Source organism: Globicephala melas, chromosome 13 (genome assembly GCF_963455315.2).
Source record: "Globicephala melas chromosome 13, mGloMel1.2, whole genome shotgun sequence".
NCBI lineage: Eukaryota > Metazoa > Chordata > Mammalia > Artiodactyla > Delphinidae > Globicephala > Globicephala melas.
The window spans coordinates 84,976,762-85,001,091 of NC_083326.1; the positions used below are offsets into that span (position 1 = coordinate 84,976,762).

The following is a 24,330-nucleotide window of genomic DNA, read 5'->3' on the forward strand; positions in this document are numbered from 1 at the left end:
TTGTGGGCTTGGGTTTCAACAGAGCTAAGCTTTTCCTCGGGAACCATTTCTCTCATTAGTGCCATCAGATCTGGTTTCGATTTTAACTGAACCGATGTCACTTGCTTGCTGAGTCTCTGGCAACTGGAAGTTGTGTTAAATTTTAATTTACTTCAAGCTGGATGAGAAGGTGTCACCCCGCTTCCCCAGACAACAAAAAACACTATTTACAGGTTACAGTTGTAATTAAGGAAGTGCTAATAGTTAAGTAGAGGAATGAATTGGAGAAAACACGTATAATTATTATTCAGTGTTGGAGCTCAGAGGTGTGGATAACCTGGACCCACCTGAATTGGGGGAAGCAGAGGAAACAGGAATGCCTGGGAGTGGAATTTAATCTCTGTGAGTTGTGTCGCTCTGCCTCTCCGCCTTTCACATTGCCTCTGTGCCTGTCTCTGTGTGTCTCAGCTTCTTGTGCTCTGTTGTTCTCTCTGCCCGTCTCACTCTGTCTCTGTCTGACTGGCATTTTTCAAACTTGTGTGTTTTCTTTGTCTTCCCCCCTCTCTGTTTTGCTCTGTTCTAAAGCTGTGTGTTCTCTGTCTTTGACTCTCACATCACAGTTGGATGGCTTCGGCTATGTTTGAGATCTTACTGCATCCCAGGCAGTGCGGGGGTCTCAGGAAGAAAAGAAACCTGGTCCCTGTCCCCATGGAGTTCAGTCTCTTCATGGCTTTCATTGGCCCAGCCTCCGTTCCCTACAGAACCTCCCTCCCTACAGAGAGGTGTAGGGACTCACCCATGGATAGCCTGTCGTGTCGGCCCTGGAGATAAATTTGACTTTAAGGCCCATTGCACAACCGTCTTTCCTGTGTGTGACCCCTAATCATGTCCATTAAGGAGCATTTTCCCCCTCATGCTCGTGGTTACCCACAGTAATGGGCTTGCCCAGGGCACTGGTGATGCCTGATGGAAACTCCTTCCGAATAACTTCTGCCTCTTCCCTCAAAGCTAAGACGTCTGGATAGGATTTTCGCAGTGCTATCCTGTTTGAGAAAACTTTCCTCGTGTTATTCAAGGATTCATAAAGAGCTGAGTTTTGAAATCACTTACTGCTTTGTGTATAATAAATGACCAGAATCCAAAAATAACTACCCAGAGAGAAAGAACTGGGCTGACTGCAGTTACATAATACAAACAGCGGGGCTGAGAGCCATTAGTTCAGTTGGAGCCAACCTCTTGCTTATCTCTGAGCGAAGTTTACATCTGTCTTGCAGATCCAGAACTTCACAGGCTGGGGGAGAGTCTGGAATGGAACGTACCAGAAGCCACATGTGGTCGCGGCGTGGGGCTTGGGGACTACTTGGCCATCTCTACACAAATGGAATCCTCACCTTTGTAAAACATCTTTTTATCGGTTTTAAAATCAAAGCCTCTACAAATCTATCATATCCTTAAAACTTTTGAGTGAGGCCAAGTAGATTGTTAGGTCCATGTTACAGGTGAGAGGCTGGGAGGAGAGCTGTAGCACGGCAGCCAGGGCAGCGGGCTTGGAGTCACGCCCTGGCCGGGCTGCTTAGCAGAAGAGTGATTCTGGCCAGATTAAGGAATCCTTTTCAGTTTTGGTTCCCCCGTTCGTACAATGAGAATGAAAATAGTAATCCTTCAATAGGGATGTGTGAGGATTAAGTGAGATTAGTAAAACCAATTAATATTTATCAAGACGTACCAGGCACTGTTCTGTACTGCTTTTATTGGTGTTAGATGTCAATTCATATTATACTGTATTTATTATAATTATGCATTATTAACAGGTAATGCATGTAAATCACTTAGCACGGTACCAGACACTTATCTAAGTGTTTAAGATTAATTGTCATGAATTATGTTCAGTAGGGATGTACCATATCTTCTATCTTTGTTCATTTATTCATTGACTTGCTTTTATTGTAGGTTCTTTTGGTTCTTCATGTGATTTAAAAATTTCCCATGAATCTGAACAAATGTATTTGCCAAGTACTTTCGCCAAAATTCCCCAAATGTTAACATCTTCTCTACACAAACACACATTATCACCGTTTCTATGAAACGTTTGAGAGTTGTACACACAATGATCCTTTACCTGTACATACTTCAGCGTGAATTGCCCCCAAGCCCTTCCATAAGTAGAGTGAAATTATCAAAATCAGGAAATTAATACTGGTACTAGGATTTATGTCATCCCCAGACCTTGTTCAAGTTTCATCGATTGTCCCACCAACAGTCCTGAAAGCCAAAGAAAAGCATTTTTTCCTGTTTGAGGATCTGATCTAGGATCACACACACCTTTGTTATGTCTCTTATTCCCCTTTGATCTGGAAGTTTCTCAGTCTTTGTCTTTCAGGCTAGGATGTACTTGAAATGTACAGACCAACGCTTTTGTAGAACGCCCCATAATTTAGGTTTGTCTGATGTTTCTTCATTATTTTTTGTTGCGGGGGGGTGAGGGAGAACACTTCAGAAAATGTTATATCCTCTTTTAGGACATGTGGTGCCTCTTTATCCCATTACTAGTGACTTTATCTTTGATCACGTGGATAATGTGATGTATGCTAGCTTTTGGTACCATAAAGTTACTGTCTTTCCTCTTTGAAATTAATAAGTCTCTCGCACAGAGGTACACTGACACTCTACAAATATCCTCCTTCTTATCGTACTTTTAATCACTAGCAGCATCCGTAATGATCCCTGCCTGAAACAATTATAGTGATAAATGGTGGTTGCCGGATGATGGTATTCTAATTTCATCATTCTTTTTTACATTTATTAGTTGGAATTCTACCCTAAGAATGAAGTTTTCTTTCTCCTCTGTTTGTTTGTTTATATCAGTATGGACTCAGAAGCTTATTGTGTATTACATGTAATATATTATATATTTTATGTTATATTATTAGCACTTACAGTTATTTGTAGTGTTGTAAAATTGTCCCAGGTTGGCCAGTGGGAGCTCCTTCAAGCTGTCTCCTGGGTCCTTTTGACACCTGTTCGAGCACTTTGTTACCTTCTGGGTCCACAATATATTTTAGGCTCTTTATCTTGTACTTTCTGGCCCTTGGCCCTAGAATCAGCCATTTCTCTAAGGAGCTCTGTTTCCACTCTTGGAGAATGGTGTTTAGAACTAAAATCTGGGTCTAGGTGTGCTGATTACCAAGGCACCATTGTCTGTATCTAAGCCCTCTCAGCGAACGGAACTAGGAAAGTACATACATACACACACACCCCTACACTTACACACATAGAAACACGCCTACACCCACCTTCCCCAGGAGTTCATGCTGGTGTTTCTAATTCCAGCTCATGACCACAGAGTGCACTCTTCTTTCCATTTTTAAACTCACTTCTCTAGCAGTGAGAATACCCGGCTCTCATTAACCAACATATGTTATTTGCTCCATCCTAGAACACACTAAAGTAGCTTTGGAATTGCTAACCCGTACTGCTGTGGAAGACAAACCTAAATAGAATTCAGTGTGTTTAAAGTTACTTTGATCTTTAGCCTGAGAGTATGTAGTCAAAATAATACGCTGAAAAGTTACACGCAGACCCGCCTCTCAGCTCCCGTGCTGTTGGCCGCGCAGCTTCCAGGTGTCCCCGCTCTGGTGACACGGGGCCGGGAGACGCCCTCCTCAGCTCCTTGCCTGGGTGGGCAAGTCAGGCTCTAGGGCCGGCAGAAATCCTCGTTTGAGGGTCCCACCGAGTTCCCCGGTCAGAGTGCTGCAGCTGAGTGGAGGGGCTGCTTGGGACTACTGCTCGGGCGCTACAGAAAGCCTTCTTGGAATCTGACATGTGATCACTTTGGGACCAGTGGCCAGCTGCCCCTGACTTGGCCACATGAAGGCTCAGACTGTCCCAGCCTCTGAACTGCAGAGAACCAAGACTATTAGCGTATCTCTCACCACCATGAATGTAAAGGTATTTCAATTAAGAGTATCAGGAGGACATCTACAAAGCCCAGACTGGCATGTGCAAGTTCTGAGGAATGGTGGAATAACCCAATGTATCTGGGGGACCTTTGGAGACAGCTGAGACAGCTACAACAGGGCAGTGGCTGACACCGAACTCATAGCCCATCTTCTCCAGGGTCTTGGTGCTCCAGCCAGCTGTCAGGCCTGAGCCTATGAGGTGGGAGAGCCAAATTCAGGACATTGGTCCACCAGAGACCTCCCGACCCCACATAATGTCAATCGACGAGAGATCTCCCAGAGATCTCTGTCTCAAAGCTAAGACCCAGCTCCACTCAATGACCAGTAAGCTCCAGTGCTGGACACCCCATGCCAAACAACTAGCAAGACAGGAACACAACCCCACCCATTAGCAGAGAGGCTGCATAAAATCATAATAAGTTCACAGACACCCCCACACACAACACCAGACGTGGTCCTGCCCACCAGAAAGATGAGATCCAGCCTCATCCACCAGCACACAGGCACCAGTCCCCTCCACCAGGAAGCCTACACAACCCACTGAACCAACCTTACCCTCTGGGGGCAGACACCAAAAACAACAGGAACTACAAACCTGCAGCCTGTGAAAAGGAGACCCCAAACACAGTAAGTTAAGCAAAATGAGAAGACATAGAAATACACAGCAGATGAAGGAGCAAGGTAAAAACCCACCAGACCAAACAAATGAAGAGGAAATAGGCAGTCTACCTGAAAAAGAATTCAGAGTAATGATAGTAAAGATGATCCAGAATCTTGGAAATAGAATGGAGAAAATACAAGAAACGTTTAACAATGACCTAGAAGAACTAAAGAGCAAACATACAATGATGAACAACACAATAAATGAAATAAAAAATTCTCTAGAAGGAATCAATAGCAGAATAACTGAGGCAGAAGAAAGGATAAGTGACCTGGAATATAAAATAGTGGAAATAGCTACCACAGAGCTGAATAAAGAAGAAAGAATGAAAAGAATTGAGGACAGTCTCAGAGACCTCTGGGACTACATTAAATGCACCAACATTCGAATTATTGGGGTCCCAGAGGAAGAAGAGAAAAAGAGAGGGACTGAGAAAATATTTGAAGAGATTATAGTTGAAAACTTCCCTAATATGGGAAAGGAAATAGTTAATCAACTCCAGGAAGCAAAGAGAGTCCCATACAGGATAAATCCATGGAGAAACATGCCAAGACACATACTAATCAAACTATCAAAAATTAAATACAAAGAAAAAATACTAAAAGCAGCAAGGGAAAAACAACAAATAACATACAAGGGAATCCCCATAAGGTTAACAGCTGATCTTTCAGCAGAAACTCTGCAAGCCAGAAGGGAGTGGCAGGACATATTTAAAGTGATGAAAGGGAAAAACCTACAACCAAGATTACTCTACCCAGCAAGGATCTCATTCAGATTTGACAGAGCAATTAAAACCTTTATAGACAAGCAAAAGCTAAGAGAATTCAGCACCACAAAACCAGCTTTACAACAAATGCTAAAGGAACTTCTCTAGGCAGGAAACGCAAGAGAAGAAAAACACCTACAATAAGAAACCCAAAACAATTAAGAAAATGGTAATAGGAACATACATATTGATAATTACCTTAAATGTAAATGGATTAAATGCTCCAACCAAAAGACATAGACTGGCTAAATGGATACAAAAACAAGACCCGTATATATGCTGTCTACAAGAGACCCACTTCAGACCTAGGGACACATACAGACTGAAAGTGAGGGGATGGAAAAAGATATTTCATGCAAATGGAAATCAAAAGAAAGCTGGAGTAGCAATTCTCATATCAGACAAAATAGACTTTAAAATAAAGACTATTACAAGAGACAAAGAAGGACACTCCATAATGATCAAGGGATCAATCCAAGAAGAAGATATAACAATTTTAAATATTTATGCACCCAACATAGGAGCACCTCAGTACATACGGCAAATGCTAACAGTCATAAAAGGGAAATTGACAGAAACACATTCACAGTAGGGGACTTTAACACCCCACTTTCACCAGTAGACAGAGCATCCAAAATGGAAATAAATAAGGAAACACAAGCTTTAAATGACACATTAAGCAAGATGGACTTAATTGATATTTATAGGATATTCCATCCAAAAACAACAGAATACACTTTCTTCTCAAGTGCTCATGGAACATTCTCCAGGATAGATCATATCTTGGGTCACAAATCAAGCCTTGGTAAATTTAAGAAAATTGAAATCATTTCAAGTATCTTTTCCAACCACAATGCTATAAGACTAGATATCAATTACATGAAAAAAACTGTAAAAAATACAAACATATGGAGGCTAAACAATACACTACTACATAACCAAGATATCACTGAAGAAATCAAAGAGGAAATCAAAAAATACCTAGAAACAAATGACAGTGAAAACACAATGACCCAAAACCTATGGGACGCAGCAAAAGCAGTTCTAAGAGGGAAGTTTATAGCAATACAATCCTACCTCAAGAAACAAGAAACGTCTGAAATAAACAACCTAACCTTACACCTAGAGCAATTAGAGAAAGAAGAACAAAAAACCCCAAAGTTAGCGGAAGGAAAGAAATCATAAAGATCAGATCAGAAATAAATGAAGAAAATGATAGCAAAGGTCAATAAAACTAAAAGCTGGTTCTTTGAGAAGATAAACAAAATTGATAAACCATTAGCCAGACTCATCAAGAAAAAAAGGGAGAAGACTCAGACCAATAGACTTAGAAATGAAAAAGGAGAAGTAACAACTGACACTGCAGAAATACAAAGGATCATGAGAGATTACTACAAGCAACTATATGCCAATACTATGGACAACCTGGAAGAAATGGACAAATTCTTAGAAAAGCACAACCTTCCAAGACTGAACCAGGAAGAAATAGAAAATGTAAACAGACCAATCACAAGCACTGAAATTGAAATAGTGATTAAAAATCTTCCAACAAACAAAAGCCCGGGACCAGATGGCTTCACAGGCGAATTCTATCAAACATTTAGAGAAGAGCTAACACCTATCCTTCTCAAACTCTTCCAAAATATAGCAGAGGGAAGAACACTCCCAAGCTCATTCTACGAGGCCACCATCACCCTGATACCAAAACCAGACAAAGATGTCACAAAAAAAAAAAACTACAGGCCAATGTCACTGATGAACATAGATGCAAAAACCCTCAACAAAATACTAGCAAACAGAATCTAACAGCACATTAAAAGGATCATACACCCTGATCAAGTGGGGTTTATCCCAGGAATGCAAGAATTCTTCAATATATGGAAAGCAATCAATGTGATACACCATATTAACAAATTGAAGGAGAAAAACCATATGATCAACTCAACAGATGCAGAAAAAGCTTTTGACAAAATTCAACACTGATTTATGATAAAAACCCTCCAGGAAGTAGGCATAGAGGGAACTTATCTCAACATAATAAAGGCCATATATGACAAACCCACAACCAATATCATTCTCAATGGTGAAAAACTGAAAGCATTTCCTCTAAGATCAGGAACAAGACAAAGTTGCCCACTCTTACCATTATTCAATGCAGTTTTGGAAGTTTTAGCCACAGCAGTCAGAGAAGAAAAAGAAGTAAAAGGAATCCAAGTCCAAAAAGAAGTAAAACTGTCTCTGTTTGCAGATGACATGATCCTATACATAGAGAATCCTAAAGATGCTACCAGAAAACTACTAGAGCTAATCAGTGAATTTGGTAAAGTAGCAGGATACAAAATTAATGCACAGAAATCTCTTGCATTCCTATACACTAATGACAAAAAATCTTAAGGAGAAATTAAGGAAACACTCCCATTTACCACTGCAACAAAAAGAACAAAATACCAAGGGATAAACCTACCTAAGGAGACAAAAGACCTGTATGCAGAAAACTATAAGACACTGATGAAAGAAATTAAAGATGATAAAAACAGATGGAGAGATATATCATGTTCTTGGATTGGAAGAATCAATATTATGAAAATGACTCTACTACCCAAAGCAATCTACAGATTCAGTGCAATCCTTATCAAACTACCAATGGCATTTTTCACAGAATTAGAACAAAAAATTTCACAATTTGTATGGAAACACAAAAGACCCCGAATAGCAAAAGGAATCTTGAGAAGGGAAAATGGAGCTGGAGGAATCAGGTTCCTTGACTTTCGACTATACTACAAAGCTACAGTAATCAAGACAGTATGGTACTGGCACAAAAGCAGAAATGTAGATCAATGGAACAGGATAGAAAGCCCAGAGATAAACCCATGCACATATGGTCAACTTACCTTTGATAAAGGAGGAAAGAATATACAATGGAGAAAAGACAGCCTCTTCAATAAGTGGTGCTGGGAAAACTGGACAGCTACATGTAAAAGAATGAAATTAGAACACTTCCTAACACCATACACAAAAATAAACTCAAAATGGATTAAAGACCTAAACGTAAGGCCAGACACTACAAAACTCTCAGTGGAAAACATAGGCAGAACACTCTATGACATAAATCACAGCAAGATCCTTTTTGACCCACCTCCTAGAGAAAGGGAAGTAAAAATAAACAAATGGGACCTAATGAAACTTAAAAGCTTTTGCACAGAAAAGGAAACCATAAACAAGACAAAAAGACAACCCTCAGAATGGGGGAAAATATTTGCAAACTAAGCAACTGACAAAGGATTAATCTCCAAAATATACAAGCAGCTCATGCAGCTCAATATCAAAAAAACACACAACCCAATCCAAAAATGGGCAGAAGACCTAAATAGACATTTCTCCAAAGAAGATATACAGATTGCCAACAAACACATGAAAGGATGCTCAACATCACTAATCATTAGAGAAATGCAAATCAAAACTACAATGAGGTATCACCTCACACTGGTCAGAATGGCCATCATCAAAAAGTCTACAAACAAGGCTTCCCAGGTGGCACAGTGGTTCAGAGTCCGCCTACCGATGCAGGGGACACGGGTTCATGCTCCGGTCCAGGAAGATCCTACATGCCACGGAGTGGCTGGGCCCGTGAGCCATGGCTGTTAAGCCTGCACATCCAGAGCCTGTGCTCTGCAACGGGAGAGGCCACAACAGTCAGACACCCCCAAAAAGTCTACAAACAATAAATTCTGGAGAGGGTGTGGAGAAAAGGGAATGCTCTTGCACTGTTGATGGGAGTGTAACTTGATACAGCCACTATGGAGAACAGTATGGAGGTTCCTTAAAAAACTAAAAATAGAGCTACCATACTACCCAGCAATCTCACTACTGGGCATATACCCTGAGAAAACCATAATTCAAAAAGAGTCATGTACCACAATGTTCCCTGCAGCACTATTTACAATAGCCAGGACATGGAAGCAACTTAAGTGTCTATCAACAGATGAATGGATAAAGAAGATGTGGCACATATATACAATGGAATATTACTCAGCCATAAAAAGAAACGAAATTGAGTTATTGTAGTGAGGTGGATAGACCTAGAGTCTGTCATACAGAGTGAAGTAAGTCAGAAAGAAAAACAAATACTATATGCTAACACATATATATGGAATGTAAAAAAAAAAGTTCTGAAGAACCTAGCGGCAGGACAGGAATAAGGACGCAGACATGGAGAGTGGACTTGAGGACATGGGGAGTGGGAAGGGTGGGATGGGATGAGGTGAGAGAGTGGCATGGACATATATACACTACCAAGTGTAGAATGGATGGCTGGTGGGAAGCAGCTGCATAGCACAGGGAGGTCAGCTCGGTGCTTTGTGACCACCTAGCAGGGTGGGATAGGGAGTGTGGGAGGGAGATGCAAGAGGGAGGTGATATGGGGATATGGGGATATGTATGGCTGATTCACTTTGTTATACAGCAGAAGCTAACACACCATTGTAGAGCAATTATACTCCAATAAAGATGTTGAAAAAAAAAGTTACATGCTACTCCTAGATTTTCATAGCTAAAAACAGTGAACTTTTCTTCTTCTTTTTTTAAACAGTGAGATGAGAAACTTTATTTAAGAAAGCATTAGATGTTTTTGTAAGTCCATTAAATTTTCTTTGTGATTTACATGAAAATTCTGTTTCAATGTTTGTATATGGATAAGGAAATTTTTTCTTTTAATTGAAGTATAGATGATTTACAATATTGTGTTAGTTTCAGATGTTCAGCAAAGTGATTCAGTTATACATATATATTTTTGGATTCTTTTCCATTATAGGTTATTAAGAGATATTGGATATAGTTCCTTGTGCTATAGAGTAAATCTTTGTTATTTATCTATTTTATATATAGTGGTGTGCATCTGATGATCCCAAGCTCCTAATTTATCCCTCCCCTCCCCTTTCCCCTTTGGGAACCATAAGTTTGTTTTCTATGTCTGTGAATCTGTTTCTGATTTGTAAATAAATTCATTTGTGTTAATTTTTTAAATTCCACATATAAGTGATATCATATAATATTTATCTTTGTCTGACTTACTTCACTCATTATGATAATCTCTAGTCCATCCATGATGCTGCAAATGGCATTATTTCATTCTTTTTTATGGCTGAGTAATATTCCATTGTATATATGTACCACATCTTCTTTATCTATTCATCTGTCAGTGGACACTTAGGTTGCTTCCATGTCTTGGCTATTGTAAATAGTGCTGCTATGAACATTGGTGTGCATGTGTCTTTCCAAATTGGAGTTACAATCCCACTCCTGGGCATATATCTGAAAAAGATGAAAACTTATTGAATAAATTGGGGACTATTTCCTCTTCTAATTCATGGAAGAATTTCTGAAAATTGGAGACAATTTTTCTTTAAGCATTTTTTAGACTTTACTGGTGAAGCCATGTGGTACTGGACTTCTCTTTGGGGGAAATATTTTGATTTTTACTTCAATCTCTTTGTTATAGGTCTACCAAAATTTGAACTTCTCCTTGAGTCAGTTTTGGTAGTTTGTGTCTCGCTAGGGATTTATTCTTTTGCATCTCGTTTTTAGCATACTATTGCTCTAGTATGCCTCTATAATTTTTTTGTTCCATAAGCTTGGTCCCTCTTTTATTCCTGATTTTAGAAGTCTGTATTCCATCTCTCTCTCTCTCTCTCATCAATCTAACTACAGCTTTGCCCATTTTTAAATCTTTCAAAATAACTTACTCTTGCTTTATTTTTACTGATTATATTGTTTTCTATTCCTTTTATTTATTTCTACTCTTTCTTATTTCTGCTTGGGTTTAGGTTTAGTTTGCTCTTTTTATTTTATTCCTGGTCCCTGAAGGTGGAAGTCTAGGTTACTGATTTGAGATGTTTCTTCTTTTATTGCATAGGCATTTACAGCTATAAATTTCTGTCTAAGTATGACTTTCTCTGCATCTCATAAGTTTTGGTATGTTGTGTTTTTTTTTCACTCACCTCAAAGCATTTTTCTAATTTCTTTTGTGATTTCTAATTTCTTTTGTGATTTCTTCTCTGAACAATTGGTTGTTTAAAAGGAAGCTTTTACATTTTCACTTGTTTGTGGATTTCCTACATCTCCTCCTCTTATGTCCTTCTACTTTCTTTCCATACTTATTGGAGAAGATACATTTCAGTTGTTGTACTTTTCAACTCCAGAATTTCCATTTGGTTCTTTTTATCATAATTAATCATAATTTATAGCCCTTTACTGGCATTCTCTCTTTGGGGAGACATCTTTCTCATACTTTCCTTTAGTTCTTTAGACATGATTTTTTTTTTTTTTTTTTTTTTTTGGTTCTTGGAATGTATTTGAAATAGCTGATTTAAAATCTTTGTCTAGTAGATCCAACATCTGGGCTTCTTCAAGGACAGTTTCTATTGATAGCTTTTGTCCTGTGGCTGGACCATGCTTTTTTGTTTTCTTGCCTTTCTCCTAAATTTTTTGTTGTTGTTGAAAAGTAGACATTTTAAATAATATAAGGTAGCAACTGAAAATTAGATGATGTCCCCTTCCTTGGGTTTGTTTTTATTGTTGTCTGTAGCAGCAGTGGTAGTAGTTTGTTTGTTTAGTGACTTCTGTGAATGAATTCTGTAAAGTCTCTATTCTTTGTTGCACATGGCCACTGATTGTCTGTTTGGTTAGGTTGGCGGTCAGCCAGTGATTGGACAGAGATTTCCTTAGGCATCTGAAATCAATGCATCCCAAACTACCAAAGGTCTCTTTGAGTGTGTCCACACATGCCTTCAATCCTCAGTCAGGCATTAGACAGCTCTGCCTTAACTTTCACTTCCTGCTTCCATAGAACTTCAAGGTCAACCAGAGGTGAGCGCTTAGAGCTTTCTCAGGTCTTCCTTGAGTATGAAGGGGTCCTGGGCATGCACACAGCCCTAAGTATAAGCATGGTCTTATAGATTCCCCAGAATATGTATTAACCTTTCAAAGCCCCCTGGACATTCCATTCCTCATCTTTTCCTATTAAGCTTTTTGATTAGTCTGTTGTTTGTCACAACTGTTATCCACTGCCTCAGGCAGCTAGCTGTGAAGTTAACTAATTGCCTGTAATTGCTTTAAACAAATACCTCTACATAAAAAGCTTTTCACACTGGGTGAGTTCAGAGTCAGGTCAGATACAGACAGCTTTCCAAGTGGGATCTTCCAGGGAAGTAGCAGACAAGTCAAATAACAGCAATTCTTTGGGAATGAAGTTTTGAAAGATCTCCAGCCCTGATCTGCTCTCTGTGGCTGTCAGATTGTGGTTATTTTTCTGTGAATGTGAGCTGTTATTTTTCAAAGCTACTACTGAGCTGGAGAGTAGGGAATGGGAGTGAATCAAGTTAAAATGCCACAAAATTCTCTGTTTTTACCAAGATTCAGCCATTTTTCTTGAATAAATATTCTCCTGGCTGTGCAAACCTTTGTTTTATTTCTAGAGTTCTGAAAAGTTGATTTTGACTCTTTTTTTTTTTTTTTGGCCAATTTCCTCATTGCTTTTACAGAGGAGAGAATTTTCAGATGTCCCTACTTTGCCATTTTCACAGATGTCACACTAATGTGAAGCGTTAATGGAAACATCTTCATAAAGGAATATAAATATGCTTTCAAGACATGAAACCTAGAGCTGGCACAAACAGGAACACAATAAAAGAGTTGTATTCTGATAGATGGTGAATTTTTAGCAGTCTCTGGAACCAGGGGATGATTTAAATGTAATATTTAATATGACAAATTGCTTTCTCATTGTGCCAGAGGCAGGTTGAAACTGCCTTTGGGATTTTTGAGAAGCTGTTGGTGGACACTGGAAACCATTGTTGCAAAAATCTCAGCCACACACAGAAAAAGCTACAGAAGGAAACATGGTCGCAAGTGTATTTGAAATAAAATCAAAGCTCTGATTGGTTGTGATGTGTTGTTATGAAAAATAAAGTCACCTCCCTTGAAACTCAGTTTGGGAAAATGATGATAGTGTCTTCTTTAAAGGCTGTGAGCTTCTTCAGGGTAGAGACGGATGTTTATTTTTGTATTTTCTCTTTCCCTAGAGCCCAGCATGTTGTCTAATCTCATGTGCATTAGTGAAGACCTTCAGTTTCAAGTGACATAAACCCAATTAAAAGTGGCTTAAGTAAAACAGTTTATTTTATATCTCTAAATTTCCAAAGATAACAGACACAGATGTAGCTGGGTTCAGGAGCCCAGAAATCTTTCCTGGAAATCTGTCTGCCTCCTACCGTTGTGTCTGATTTCTTTTGTTTGGGTTTCACTTGAATCAGTCTTTGTGGGCATGGAGATGGAATACCTTGATGGACCACAATTTGGTTAATCTGCTCATGAGTGAAGCCTGATTGGGTGGCCTGCGTCGGTGCCATCCAAGCCACATTCATTGATAGCAGAGTGCGATGATACCCAAAGGAAAAAATGAAATGTCATTTCAAAAAGAGGGAGGATGGGTGGATGTTCAGTATCCATGGATGTACATCAAGCAAAGTTAATGCCTGTCTGTTACACACAGAAAACACCTACACTGATTTCTCCAATTGTATCATGAGCTGAATTTAGCAATCTGTTCTAGAACTGTGGTTCCGTCTCTGTTCTTCGTACACACTGTGATTATTCCACACCATTATCCCGCCTTTGGTGGGTTCTCATCTCAGCTTCTGCACTGCTTCCTGCTTCCTGTCCTCGCTGTACAGCTTACATGTAAAAGTACATAAATTTCATCTCCCTGGTGACTGTGGGATCCTCAGGAACATGGACTATATTTACACTCTTTTGGGTGTATCTCCTTGAGATTCCATCTAGAGGAAAAGAAATATGTAAAAGAACAGCCAACAACTTAGTTTTTCATCTCTCGTAGATTGGATTGGCATTGTTTTCAAACATTCATTACAAAGCTGATGTTTCCTATTGACAAGTAGGTACTATTTACAGCTTTAATATCAATGAAAAACAATCTATAAACTGGGAACAATACTAGTAATTACTTTAGGAGGGTTGCTGAGAAAAGTCAATGAGCAATTAATTACATGTAAAGTACTCAGAACTCTCCTCCTCCTTCTTCTCCTCCTCTGCTGCCTTCTTCTCCTTCTCCTTCTTCTTCTTCCTCTTCCTCTTCTTCCTCTTCGTCTTCTTCTTCCTCTTCCTTCTCCTCCTCTTCCTCTTCTTCTTCTTCCTCTTCCTCCTCCTCCTCCTCTTCTTCTTCCTCTTCCTTGTCTTCTTCTTCCTCTTCTTCTTCCCCTTCTTCTTCTTCCTCTTCTTCTCCCTCTTCCTCTTCTTCTTTTTCTTCCTCTTCCTCTTCTTCTTTTTCTTCTTCTTCTTCTTCCTCTTCTTCCTCCTCCTCTTCTTCTTCCTCTTCCTCATCTTCTTCCTCTTCTTCTCCTTCTTCCTCTTCCTCATCTTCTTCTTCCTCTTCTTCTTCTTCTTCTTCTTCCTCTTTCTCTTCTTCTCCTTCTTCCTCTCCCTCTTCCTCCTCCTCCTCCTCTTCCTCTTCTTCTTCTTCTTCCTCTTCCTCCTCCTCCTCCTCTTCCTCTTCCTCCTCTCCTTCTTCTTCTTCCTCTTCCCCTTCCTCTTCCCCTTCTTCTTCTTCTTCTTCTTCTCCTCCTTCTCCTTCTTCTTCAACCGCATCTCTTACCCTTTTTCACATTTGGGGTGGAGAATGAGGGGCTGATTTAGAACATTGAATGTGGGACCCGCTCAGTGCATGAGCTAAGAGTAGGGGCTCCCAGGAGTGAAAGGAACACTTGAAATGATGGTCTGTGTGGTCCATTCCGGTGGAGCCAGTTGCTGAGTGTTTGGTGAATCTCACTGCTGAGCTGAGTTGCCCCGTGTCCAGCAGCTTCTCTAGTTGACTTCTTCTCTTCAGACGAGTGTGGAAGTAGTATCTCCACCACAGTCCCTTCGTGAACCCACTCAGTGGTTCTCTAATTCATTCGTGAAGCACATCTTTTGCAGCATCCACTGTAATCTCTGTATTTAGTGTGTTCTTGTGGCTTGTTATGTGCCATCTCTGTTCTAAATCTGGTACATAGATTGACCCATTATATCCTCATAAGGTCACCACACAGTAGGTGCTTTTATTATCCCTGGATTTCAGATCAGGGAACCCTGGCACATGGGGAAATATCTTGTGGCAGGTGCCGTTAATGGATTATAAAAAGCCATTTACAAACCCCTCCTCCATGACCAGCTCCACTATCAAAGCCCACTTCCCCAGCCTCCTTTACAGGTGGGCTGGCCGTGTGACAAGCTTTGGACTTCCTGATGATGAGGAGCAGGTGCAGCAGGTGACCCCTCCCCCCTCAGCCTTCCCCCCGCTTAGACAGTGGATGGAGATGGCTGGTGTGATAGATGCCATCTTGCTATGTTGAGGGAGTGGCCAGGAGAGCTGCAGAGAAGTAGTAGCCCTCCCCTCACTGAGTCACTGGACCAGAGCCAGCAGACACATAGCTCCAGAATTCTGGTTATGAGTGAAGCGTATAAACCCGTGTTGGGTTATTTCACTTGAGTCAGATTTTCTGTAACTGTAGATCCTCACCGAATCAGAGTCTGAGCCAGTTTCAAACACAGTCCAGTCCCAGAACCCATGCATGCTCTCTTCTGCACTGCTTCTCCCATGCCAGATACTGTCCCGGGTTCTCTGGGTGCAGCGGAGGTCAGAGCAATGATGGCTTTGACCCTTGGGGAGTTTACAATCTCAGGAACAGTCAGAGATTAAAACATAAACACAAAATAAGTATATAGTGACCACTTGTGGTTATTACCATGCAGGACAGACTAGGTGCTATGAGAAATAATAATGCAGTGCTAACACACACTGTGAACAGGCAGAAAAGCCCTGTTTCTCCAAAGAAGTGGACATTTACGCTGAGATCTGAAGGATGGAAGGAACAGGGAGGCGTGTTTTCGGTAGAGAGCTCTGCATATGAAAGAGCGGAAGGCATGAATGAGATTCACTGTTGGAAGAACAGAAAAGTCCTGTGTTTGAGGCTTGACAGTGATGGGGGGCAGCAGGAAGGGGCAAGAAGGAGCTAGAGAGGTGGGCGAGGGTTAGGTCTCTCCAGGTCAGCGAGTTTGGCCTTCATCTCTAAGAACCCTAGGATGTTTTCAAAGAGTTTTAATCTAGGCGAGAAATCATCTGAATTATATTGAAATAAAAAAGATTAGCTTCCAGCTGCTGTGAAGAGAGTGGGCACAGCGAGGCCAGTTAGGGGCCGTCATGGTTGTCCAAGTGGGGGGCATTCTCCCTCCGTGGAGGAATTGGTCCTGGGGATGACAAGAATTTGACCGATGGGAGATTATAGGAAGATAAAACCTACAGAACTTTGAAGGATGTCAGAGGAGGAGAGAAATTAACATGATGTCAGTTTCACAATAGCTAGCAGGGATTGTGGGCCCGGGATTGTGATTTCCCGGGCTTGGCTGGGAAATCCCGGGGAGGGGGCGCTTGGAGGTTTGGGGGTAGAGGGCGCTGGTGGTCAGCTCAGGAGTGCGGAGGCTTATAACCTGCAGCTAGTTCTCTTCTCTTCTCTGTGCTGCTGTCTTTCCTAATTTGAAACCAAAACGAAGGCTGTGTTCACTATGTGAATAAGCCCTGAACATAGGCCGTCGTTTACCAAATGAACCTCGAGCTAAGATTTGGCAAATATCGAAAAGAACTCCTGCGCTGTGTGCGAGGTGTGTCTGTAGGGCACAGACAGTTTTGTAAATTGTAGAACAACAACTAAGGTCGGAGGTAGCCTGCTGGTGACCCCTCCCGGGGCTCACGGGCGTGCCTGTGGCTGACACGCGCCCTCTTTTCTCCCGCACAGGACACGGAGGTTCTGAACACGGCCATTCTCACCGGAAAGGTTGTTTCGGTTCCCGTCAAGGTCGTGGCCGTTCAAGAGGACGGTTCGGTGGTGGACGTGTCGGAGGCTGTGGAATGCAGGTCTGCGGATGAAGACGTCGTCAAGGTACGGCGGGCTTTACCTCCAGATCCCCAGGCATTCGGTCCTTTCCCTCCCTTTCTGTCTCGGGGCTGCTCTGAGCATCCCAGGCTCCGAAGGGCTGAGACCGGGATGAGGATGCTGAGGACGGAGGGAGTGATGGCAGGGACTCGCCTGGAATCAGACGAGGCTGCACGCGCCGTGCTGCTTCCTTCGCCCGTCTTAATCTTGAGCGGAAACAATTCTCTTCCCATTCTTTTGCTCATAGGACAATATTTCCTGAATTTTAGCCAGCTACCTGCCATCTTCGCAATTTCTGCCAACTTCCTGTGCCAAATAATATAATTTACTCATTATATTTTCTTTAAGTGCCTCACTTTTCAACCTTAAATATCTTAAATGTCTCATTAGAAGACAATAAAATTCATGAGCTTGATATACTAACTTTTTCTTAATATACATAAAAATAAACGACTATTAACTTTTTAAAAAGTCCATCCATGTGCCCCCTAACTTCACTTGGGTACCAGTGGGACACAGCTCACAGTCTGGGGAAATCTGGCCGTGGCACATTTCTGCTGCGTCCTGCATCCTAATTAGCTGGATTTAGGACTCCATATTCAGCCAGGAACCGGCCCACGATGTTTTTCCACATCTGTGCAGGGGTCTGTTTGAGTCACTGAATTTAGAGTTTCTGCCCGTTTTTTCTTGGCGCCCTGATCGGCAGTTTCCTCTTGCAGCAGAGACCCCGAGAGAAAGGACTTCCATCTTCAGAATGATCCTTCCTCCTCTAAGCTGCGAAGAGAGCTCCCAGGTCCTATGTCTTCGTTCATTTTAGGAAAACACAGCACCGCTGAGTTCTTCCTTCTTTCTGCTCTGCGGGCTCCTGTTCAGAGGTGAAATGAAACTTGGTCCCCGTCTGAAGAACTCTGTGGTGGACAGAAAATTCTGCAGGGTTTTCCCTGTGGCGGAAAAGATCTGGAAGGGATTCCTTCCTTCTTACAGTGACCTGCAGGAGGCTGTGCCTTAAGCCAGAGATGGTTTTGATAAGGAAGAATTGATGTGTCTGTGAGACCTAATTACAAACAAAATTAATCCTTAGGAAACCCCGATTTGACATCGCCTTCTTTCTGGGAGGAATGTTAATTCTCCCCTCGAGACAGAAGGTGGACTGGCTTCAAAGGACACACAGCCTTGCCCTGGGGCTCCTGGCAGCCCTCGGACTCTGTGGGCAGGTTTGATTAAACAAATCTAAAGCCTTCGATATTCTGAGTCTAGAAAGATCTGAGCCAAGTCATACAAACTCATCTGCACAGAATGAAAAATATTGATTCATTGCCCTTGGTTGCCTTTGAAAATGCCTGTTACTTACCATCCCCCGTCATTCCAGGAGGGAGACACTGGGATGGCACATGGAGGTGGCATCTGTGTGGTTATGCCACCCTGGGCTCAAACAGATGGCTCAGCTCTGTAGACCCCTCAGCCTTGTTCCCTCCCGAGAGCCTGGTGTGGAGCCCCCCAGGGCGGGACCTCCACTGTCCTGCCCTGGAGAGCTCTACCCTACAGAGGCAAGCCCAAGTTCATGGATCCCATCGTTGCCGTGTACTTGGCTGTCTCCCCTTTGTGGAAATATACTAAAAGCATCCTCCCCTGAGCCTGAGAGAGAAATTGCTTTGGAAGGTGTAGTTTCTGGCTCAGCGGTTGCTTTCGTGGCCTCATGAAGATGGGGCTTTCTTCTAGCGAACTGTGGCCTGATCTTAGCAAACGAGAGCGTGCAGATCCCCAAGTGCAGAGCTGCTGTAAGACGTTTCTAGGGGAGCCCAGGCTCCGTTGCAAATCCTGGCGCCTGGGTCAATTGAGGGGGATTCACTAAATGGCTGTGATGCATTTGTCACAGCTTTCGTGTCAATATTTGTCATAAATTTTGTCATAACGCTAAGATGTACAGCGTCGTCCTCAGAGCTGTCCGCTGGCCTGGGCATCACCCCAGGGGCACCTAAACACGTGGGTGCTCATTAGCACCCCAGGGAGAGACCCCCTTGGTCTGTGGATTTGTCAGCCAGTCACTTCCTCACGGTGCAGGAAACGCTGTGTGATTCCCCAGGGAGAGTCTTGCAGGTTTCACCAAAGATCGTCATGCGATGGCAATTCTGAGCGTTGGGATTGTGACTTAGGTAAGGGACAAGGTATAAATTCAGGACGGTGTTAATTGTAGTGATACACAAATCGGCTTCTTCGACTTGGGACCGTATGACATCAGGGGGAATAAATCTGAGGACATGAAGGATGTTGAAGGGCTGGAACCTTGGCGAGATTGGAAGCGATCTGTGTCCCATTTTAAGTGGACAAGTACTTCTGTGTTAAAAAAAAACGCATAGAAGATGCATATTAATTGCATGTGTGTGTGTGCAAGAAACCTTGGCCGTTTTGTTCACAGTGAGATCTGATGAACCAGCTGTGTTTTTTAATTGAAGCATCGTGGATTTACAATATTGTGTTAGTTTCAGGTGTACAGCATGGCGATTCCATATTTTTACAGCTTATACTCCATTAAAAGTTATTACAAGATCATGGCTCTAATTCCCTGTGGAACCACCTGTCTGAAGCGGCTGCCACAGGCTGATATGATTTTTGTTGGCATTAATGGGTGCGTGACCCCAGAACAGAGGTCACAGGTGGGCAGACTGCAGGCTGCATCTGGTTCAGAGGAGTGTGTGTGTGTGTATTTAATTTGCTGCCATCCTGTAAAAATTGGCAAATCACATAGAAATCAGGATTTCTAGCCTCTTATGAAGTTCACAAAGTTGAGTAGCCCTGGGCCCACACTGCTTCCTGTGACCCTCAACCCGGAAGTGAGCAGAGGACGCCCCTGTGCGTAAGGCCGGTGCATCCAGGTCACCGCAGTCTCCACCCTTTCCTCTTGCCTCCCGCGTGGAGGTGGAGGGATGTCTGTGATTTCTCGTCACACTTGTGCAGCTGGTTTTTTGATAGTAGGTTTCAGAGGAAAGGGAGCTATTTATTGTCCCCTGGTCTCTATAAGTCAAAGATGATACATGTCACTCGTCCCTCTGATGGAGAATTCTGTGTCTTTCTAGGCATAAGTGGAAGCTGGAAATTGGATCGTATTCTGTCAGAGTGTCTGAGGGGCTGAGGGCCCTTGAAATCAAATCACAGGAGAAATGATTGAAGGAAGTGTGAGTGTTGAGCCTGGTGGTGAGAAGAAAAGGCCCAGGGAGAGGTGAAGAGAGAAACATGACAGCTCTTCTGAAGCCTTTCAAGGGCCATCCTTCGGAATATGGGGTAGATTTGTGCTTTTTAGATTTCAAGAGTGGAAGTCAAAAGGGAACCACTCTAGCTCAACATAAAGAAAAAGAATGCAGAGGGAGTGAGTTTGGGGGGCGGGGGTAGGCCTCCAAACAGCTGATGGCTGTTCAAATCCTGACTCCGTGGGGGAGCACCTTTATGAGCTAGTAGTAAAGTGTCATTCCTATGGCTTTCCCATCAGGAAGTCAGTTGATAAATTAAGTTTTCTGAATTTGCAAAGGAATTTTGTTTCCACCCGCATGACCTGGAAGGCACGTGTGTCAGTTTCCTCTTGCTGCTGTAACAAATGAGCGTGAATTTAGTAGCTTAAAACAATGCACATTTATTATCTGATGGTACTGGAGGTCAGGACCCTAAAATGGTTTGGTTGGCAGGGCTGCGTTGCTTCTGGAAGCTCTAGCAGAGAATCTGTTTGCCTTTTCCAGCTTCTAGAGGCTGCCTGCCTGTCTGGGCTGTGGCCCCTTTCTCCATCTTAAAATTCAACATCGTAGCATCTTCAAATCTCTCTCTCTCTCTGACCTCTGGTTCCATCACCACCTCTGTTTCTCTGGCTCTGAGCCTCCTGCCTCTCTCTAATAAGGACCTTTGTGATTACATTAGGCCCACCTGGCTATCCCAGGATAATCCCTTCACCTCGAGGTCCTTATCTCAAATACATGTGCAGAGTCCCTTTGCCACATGTATTAGTTTCCTAGAGCTGCTATATCAGTTCCCACAAACTCAGTGGCTTAAAACAACATAAACCTGTTCTCTCCCAGTTCTGGAGGCCTGAAGTCTGAAATCAAGGTGTTAGCAGGGCCACACCCCCTCCAGAAGCTCTAGGGGAGGATCCTTCCCTGACTCTTCCAGCCTCTGGGGGCCCCAGGTGTCACCGGCTTGTGGCCGCATCCCTCCCGTCTCTGTCTCCATCTTCACTTCTCTTCTGTCTCTGTGTGGCCTTATTCTCCTATAAGGGCGTTCGTCATTGGATTTAGGGGCCACCCTGATTCACAATGATCTCATCTCACTATCCTTAAGTTAATTATATCTGCAAAGACCCTGTTTCCAAATAAGGTCACATTCACAGCTTCCCGGGGCTAGAGCTTGGATATATCATTCTGGGGTCACAGTTCCACCTACCGTGTAAGGTGACACATTAGAGGTTTGGGGGATTAAGATCTAGACAGCTTTGAGGGTCTTTATGCTGCCAGCAACAGCACATTTGTGGTTCTTTGCTAAGTGTCTTTCAAGGTCTTCAGAGGGAGGAAGAAAAATGCAATCTCCATGTTGTAATTGTGATTTAATCTTTCAGTGTCTATCTTGCCGACCAAGTGATGGCCTTCTGTGTTTAATGTGTTGGTAATTGTACTGTTGGTCAGTGAGTTGCAGTCTCCAGAACCACAGAAGCCCCGGCATACGTCACCAGCAGGGGATGAACTCATTCACGCTTGGAGAGAAATCAGTGTAAACTCATGCTGTCTTGAAGAGGGTACCCTCCAACTTTTGGCTGCAATAATTAAGTTTCCAGCCTTCTGGTATCAGCCAGACTTGAAATAATGAGATGCTAAAGGCCTCCTAAAAGGGTATTAACATTTTAAAGCCTTCTCTGCCCCAGGGAAGGTCTTTATTTCCAAACTTCGTCTGTGAAGGGCAAGGGTAGGCGGCAGATGTGCTGTCGGAGAAAAAACACAGAGGTTTCTGCCGCTTGTGTGGGGTCACTAAATAGAGCCCAATGTCACCACTGGAGGATGCAGGAAGCTTCGAGAGAGCAGCTGCATTTCCTGGGTCATCACGTAGCCCCTGCAAAAGGCCGTGTGACCCGATTTTCCTTAAGTGGTTGGATTCACAGAGAGGATAAGGTGGAAGGTGGGCGTGTCCTGAACATGGTCCTTAGAGAGGCATCTGAGAGCTGATGTCACTGAGCCGGAGACATCGCGATTCAGGTGGAGGGGGCTGGACAGGTGGAGGGGGCAGTGGGACCTGGCAGGCCCGCGGTGAAATCCTGTGTGGGCGAGCTTTCTTTTGCTTTGGTTGCAAGTGACAGAAACGCAAATCCAACTGTCTTAAGCCCGGAAAGGGGAAACATATGGACTCCTGCAGCTATAGACGCAGTTAGATCCAGAGGCACATCTGGACTCGATTTCTCTCCTTCTCTGATTTCTGCCTTCTTCTGTGTGGTTTTCACATCTTTTTCCTGGGCCCGTGCTACTTCCTGGGCCCAGCATCCCTCCCCGACTCCCTGCATCTGGACACGCCCCAGCTGTCCCTCCCCGTCTCTGCATCTGGACACGCCCCAGCTGTGTCCTCTGGACTCTGGCTCAGGTGCCCCTGGGATCTGTGCAGCCGCCTCCTTCCTGCCGTTCTGCATCCCGCCTCCCACACCAGGGTCCTCACCTCTGTGCTTCTGTGCCCTGTGTAGGTGCACGTATTAGGGACTCAGCATGTCGTGTGTCCCTGTACAGGTGGCAGGTTTGCCCCTGGAGGGCAGGTCCGTGTCTCACTTGTCTTCCTGCCCCGAAGGGTCTGTTAGAAGGAGCAGCGAGAACAGCCACAGCCCACGGTGACACCACGCCAGACTCTGGTCCACTGGTTCTTTACACATTGCAGCCTCCGACCCCCCCAGCACCCCGACAGAGTAGGTACTACTCTTATGCCCATTTTACAGCCCAGGAAACTGAGGCGGGAGAGGTTTAAGTGTCTGGGCTCAGTGGGTGGTGAGTAAGCATTAGTCCACTGCGTGTGCGAATTCATGGTACCGAAAAGTGGACACACAGTCCCTTCCTATTTCCTCTCTCCTGTAAAGACAGAATTAAAGACAGGTGTTTCTGAAAGTCCACATTTTATGTAAGACTTTTGATTGTTGGCAAGTCATCCAGTTGAAAGAGATGTGCAGACGCGTTTTGCCCGGGGGCTGTGGTTCTCATCTTCCACGTGTCCTGCACCGTAGGAGGAGATCAACCTAATGGAAGGTGAGGCCCAGGCACCTGGGGGGTGGGATTGAGGACCTTGTGGGGATCCCGCAGTGCTGATGAAATAGGTTCAGGACAGTCTCTCTGCACTGACTTATCTCCAAAGGGCCCTTGTCTGCTGTGGGCTCCAACGGGCTTCCGGAGAAACCCTCAGACGGGTCCTGATGTCATTAGAAGGAGATGGAGAAAAATCCAAAAGTGGTTTAAGCCCATTTCTTTCTCTTTTGGCAAAGGCTTGGCAAACATGCCTGCAGGAAACACCGTTCTTCTGTTTCTCGGCATGAATTTCCTCCCCTTCACCCGTCACCGGGAGCCAGGCAGCTAAGAATAAGTTGTCAGGCAGTTTGGACGTTATTGCCTCATTTTGTCCTCCTTGTTGCTGGTAAGTTGGACTTGCGTTGTTCCATTCTGATGGGAGATGTGTCATATATTTTCTGTTGGCCAGAGGATAGATACTGCTTCATCCCCAACCTTTTGTTCCTGTCAGCATCGTTCAGATTTCAATATTAATGAGATCTTTTGTTCCTTTCTGTCTTTAGCATCTCTAATGAAGAACTAACATTCTGGAATTGTTTGGGCATCATGCGGAGAGACCTTGGGACTAGCCAGTGTAGATCTGCAGCCGCCCGGCTTCGCACCCTCAGTAAACAGAGCCGCACTGGGGAGATGGTGTTACTGAGGTCTTGGGCCGACACCGAATTAAATCTCGGAGGCAGAGTTTTGGGCGCACCAG

General features: G+C 43.4%; 1 protein-coding gene across 2 annotated transcripts in view; it reads left to right on the forward strand.

Moving 5' to 3' along the window:
* TMEM132B (transmembrane protein 132B) overlaps positions 1-24,330 on the forward strand; it is a 403,314-nt gene that overhangs the window by 346,890 nt on the left and 32,094 nt on the right. For both annotated transcript variants that reach the window (XM_060310360.1, XM_060310359.1), the window contains exon 5: positions 17,209-17,352. In XM_060310360.1, coding sequence (XP_060166343.1) covers positions 17,209-17,352 — 144 coding nt within the window. The remainder of the gene's footprint in view (positions 1-17,208; positions 17,353-24,330) is intronic.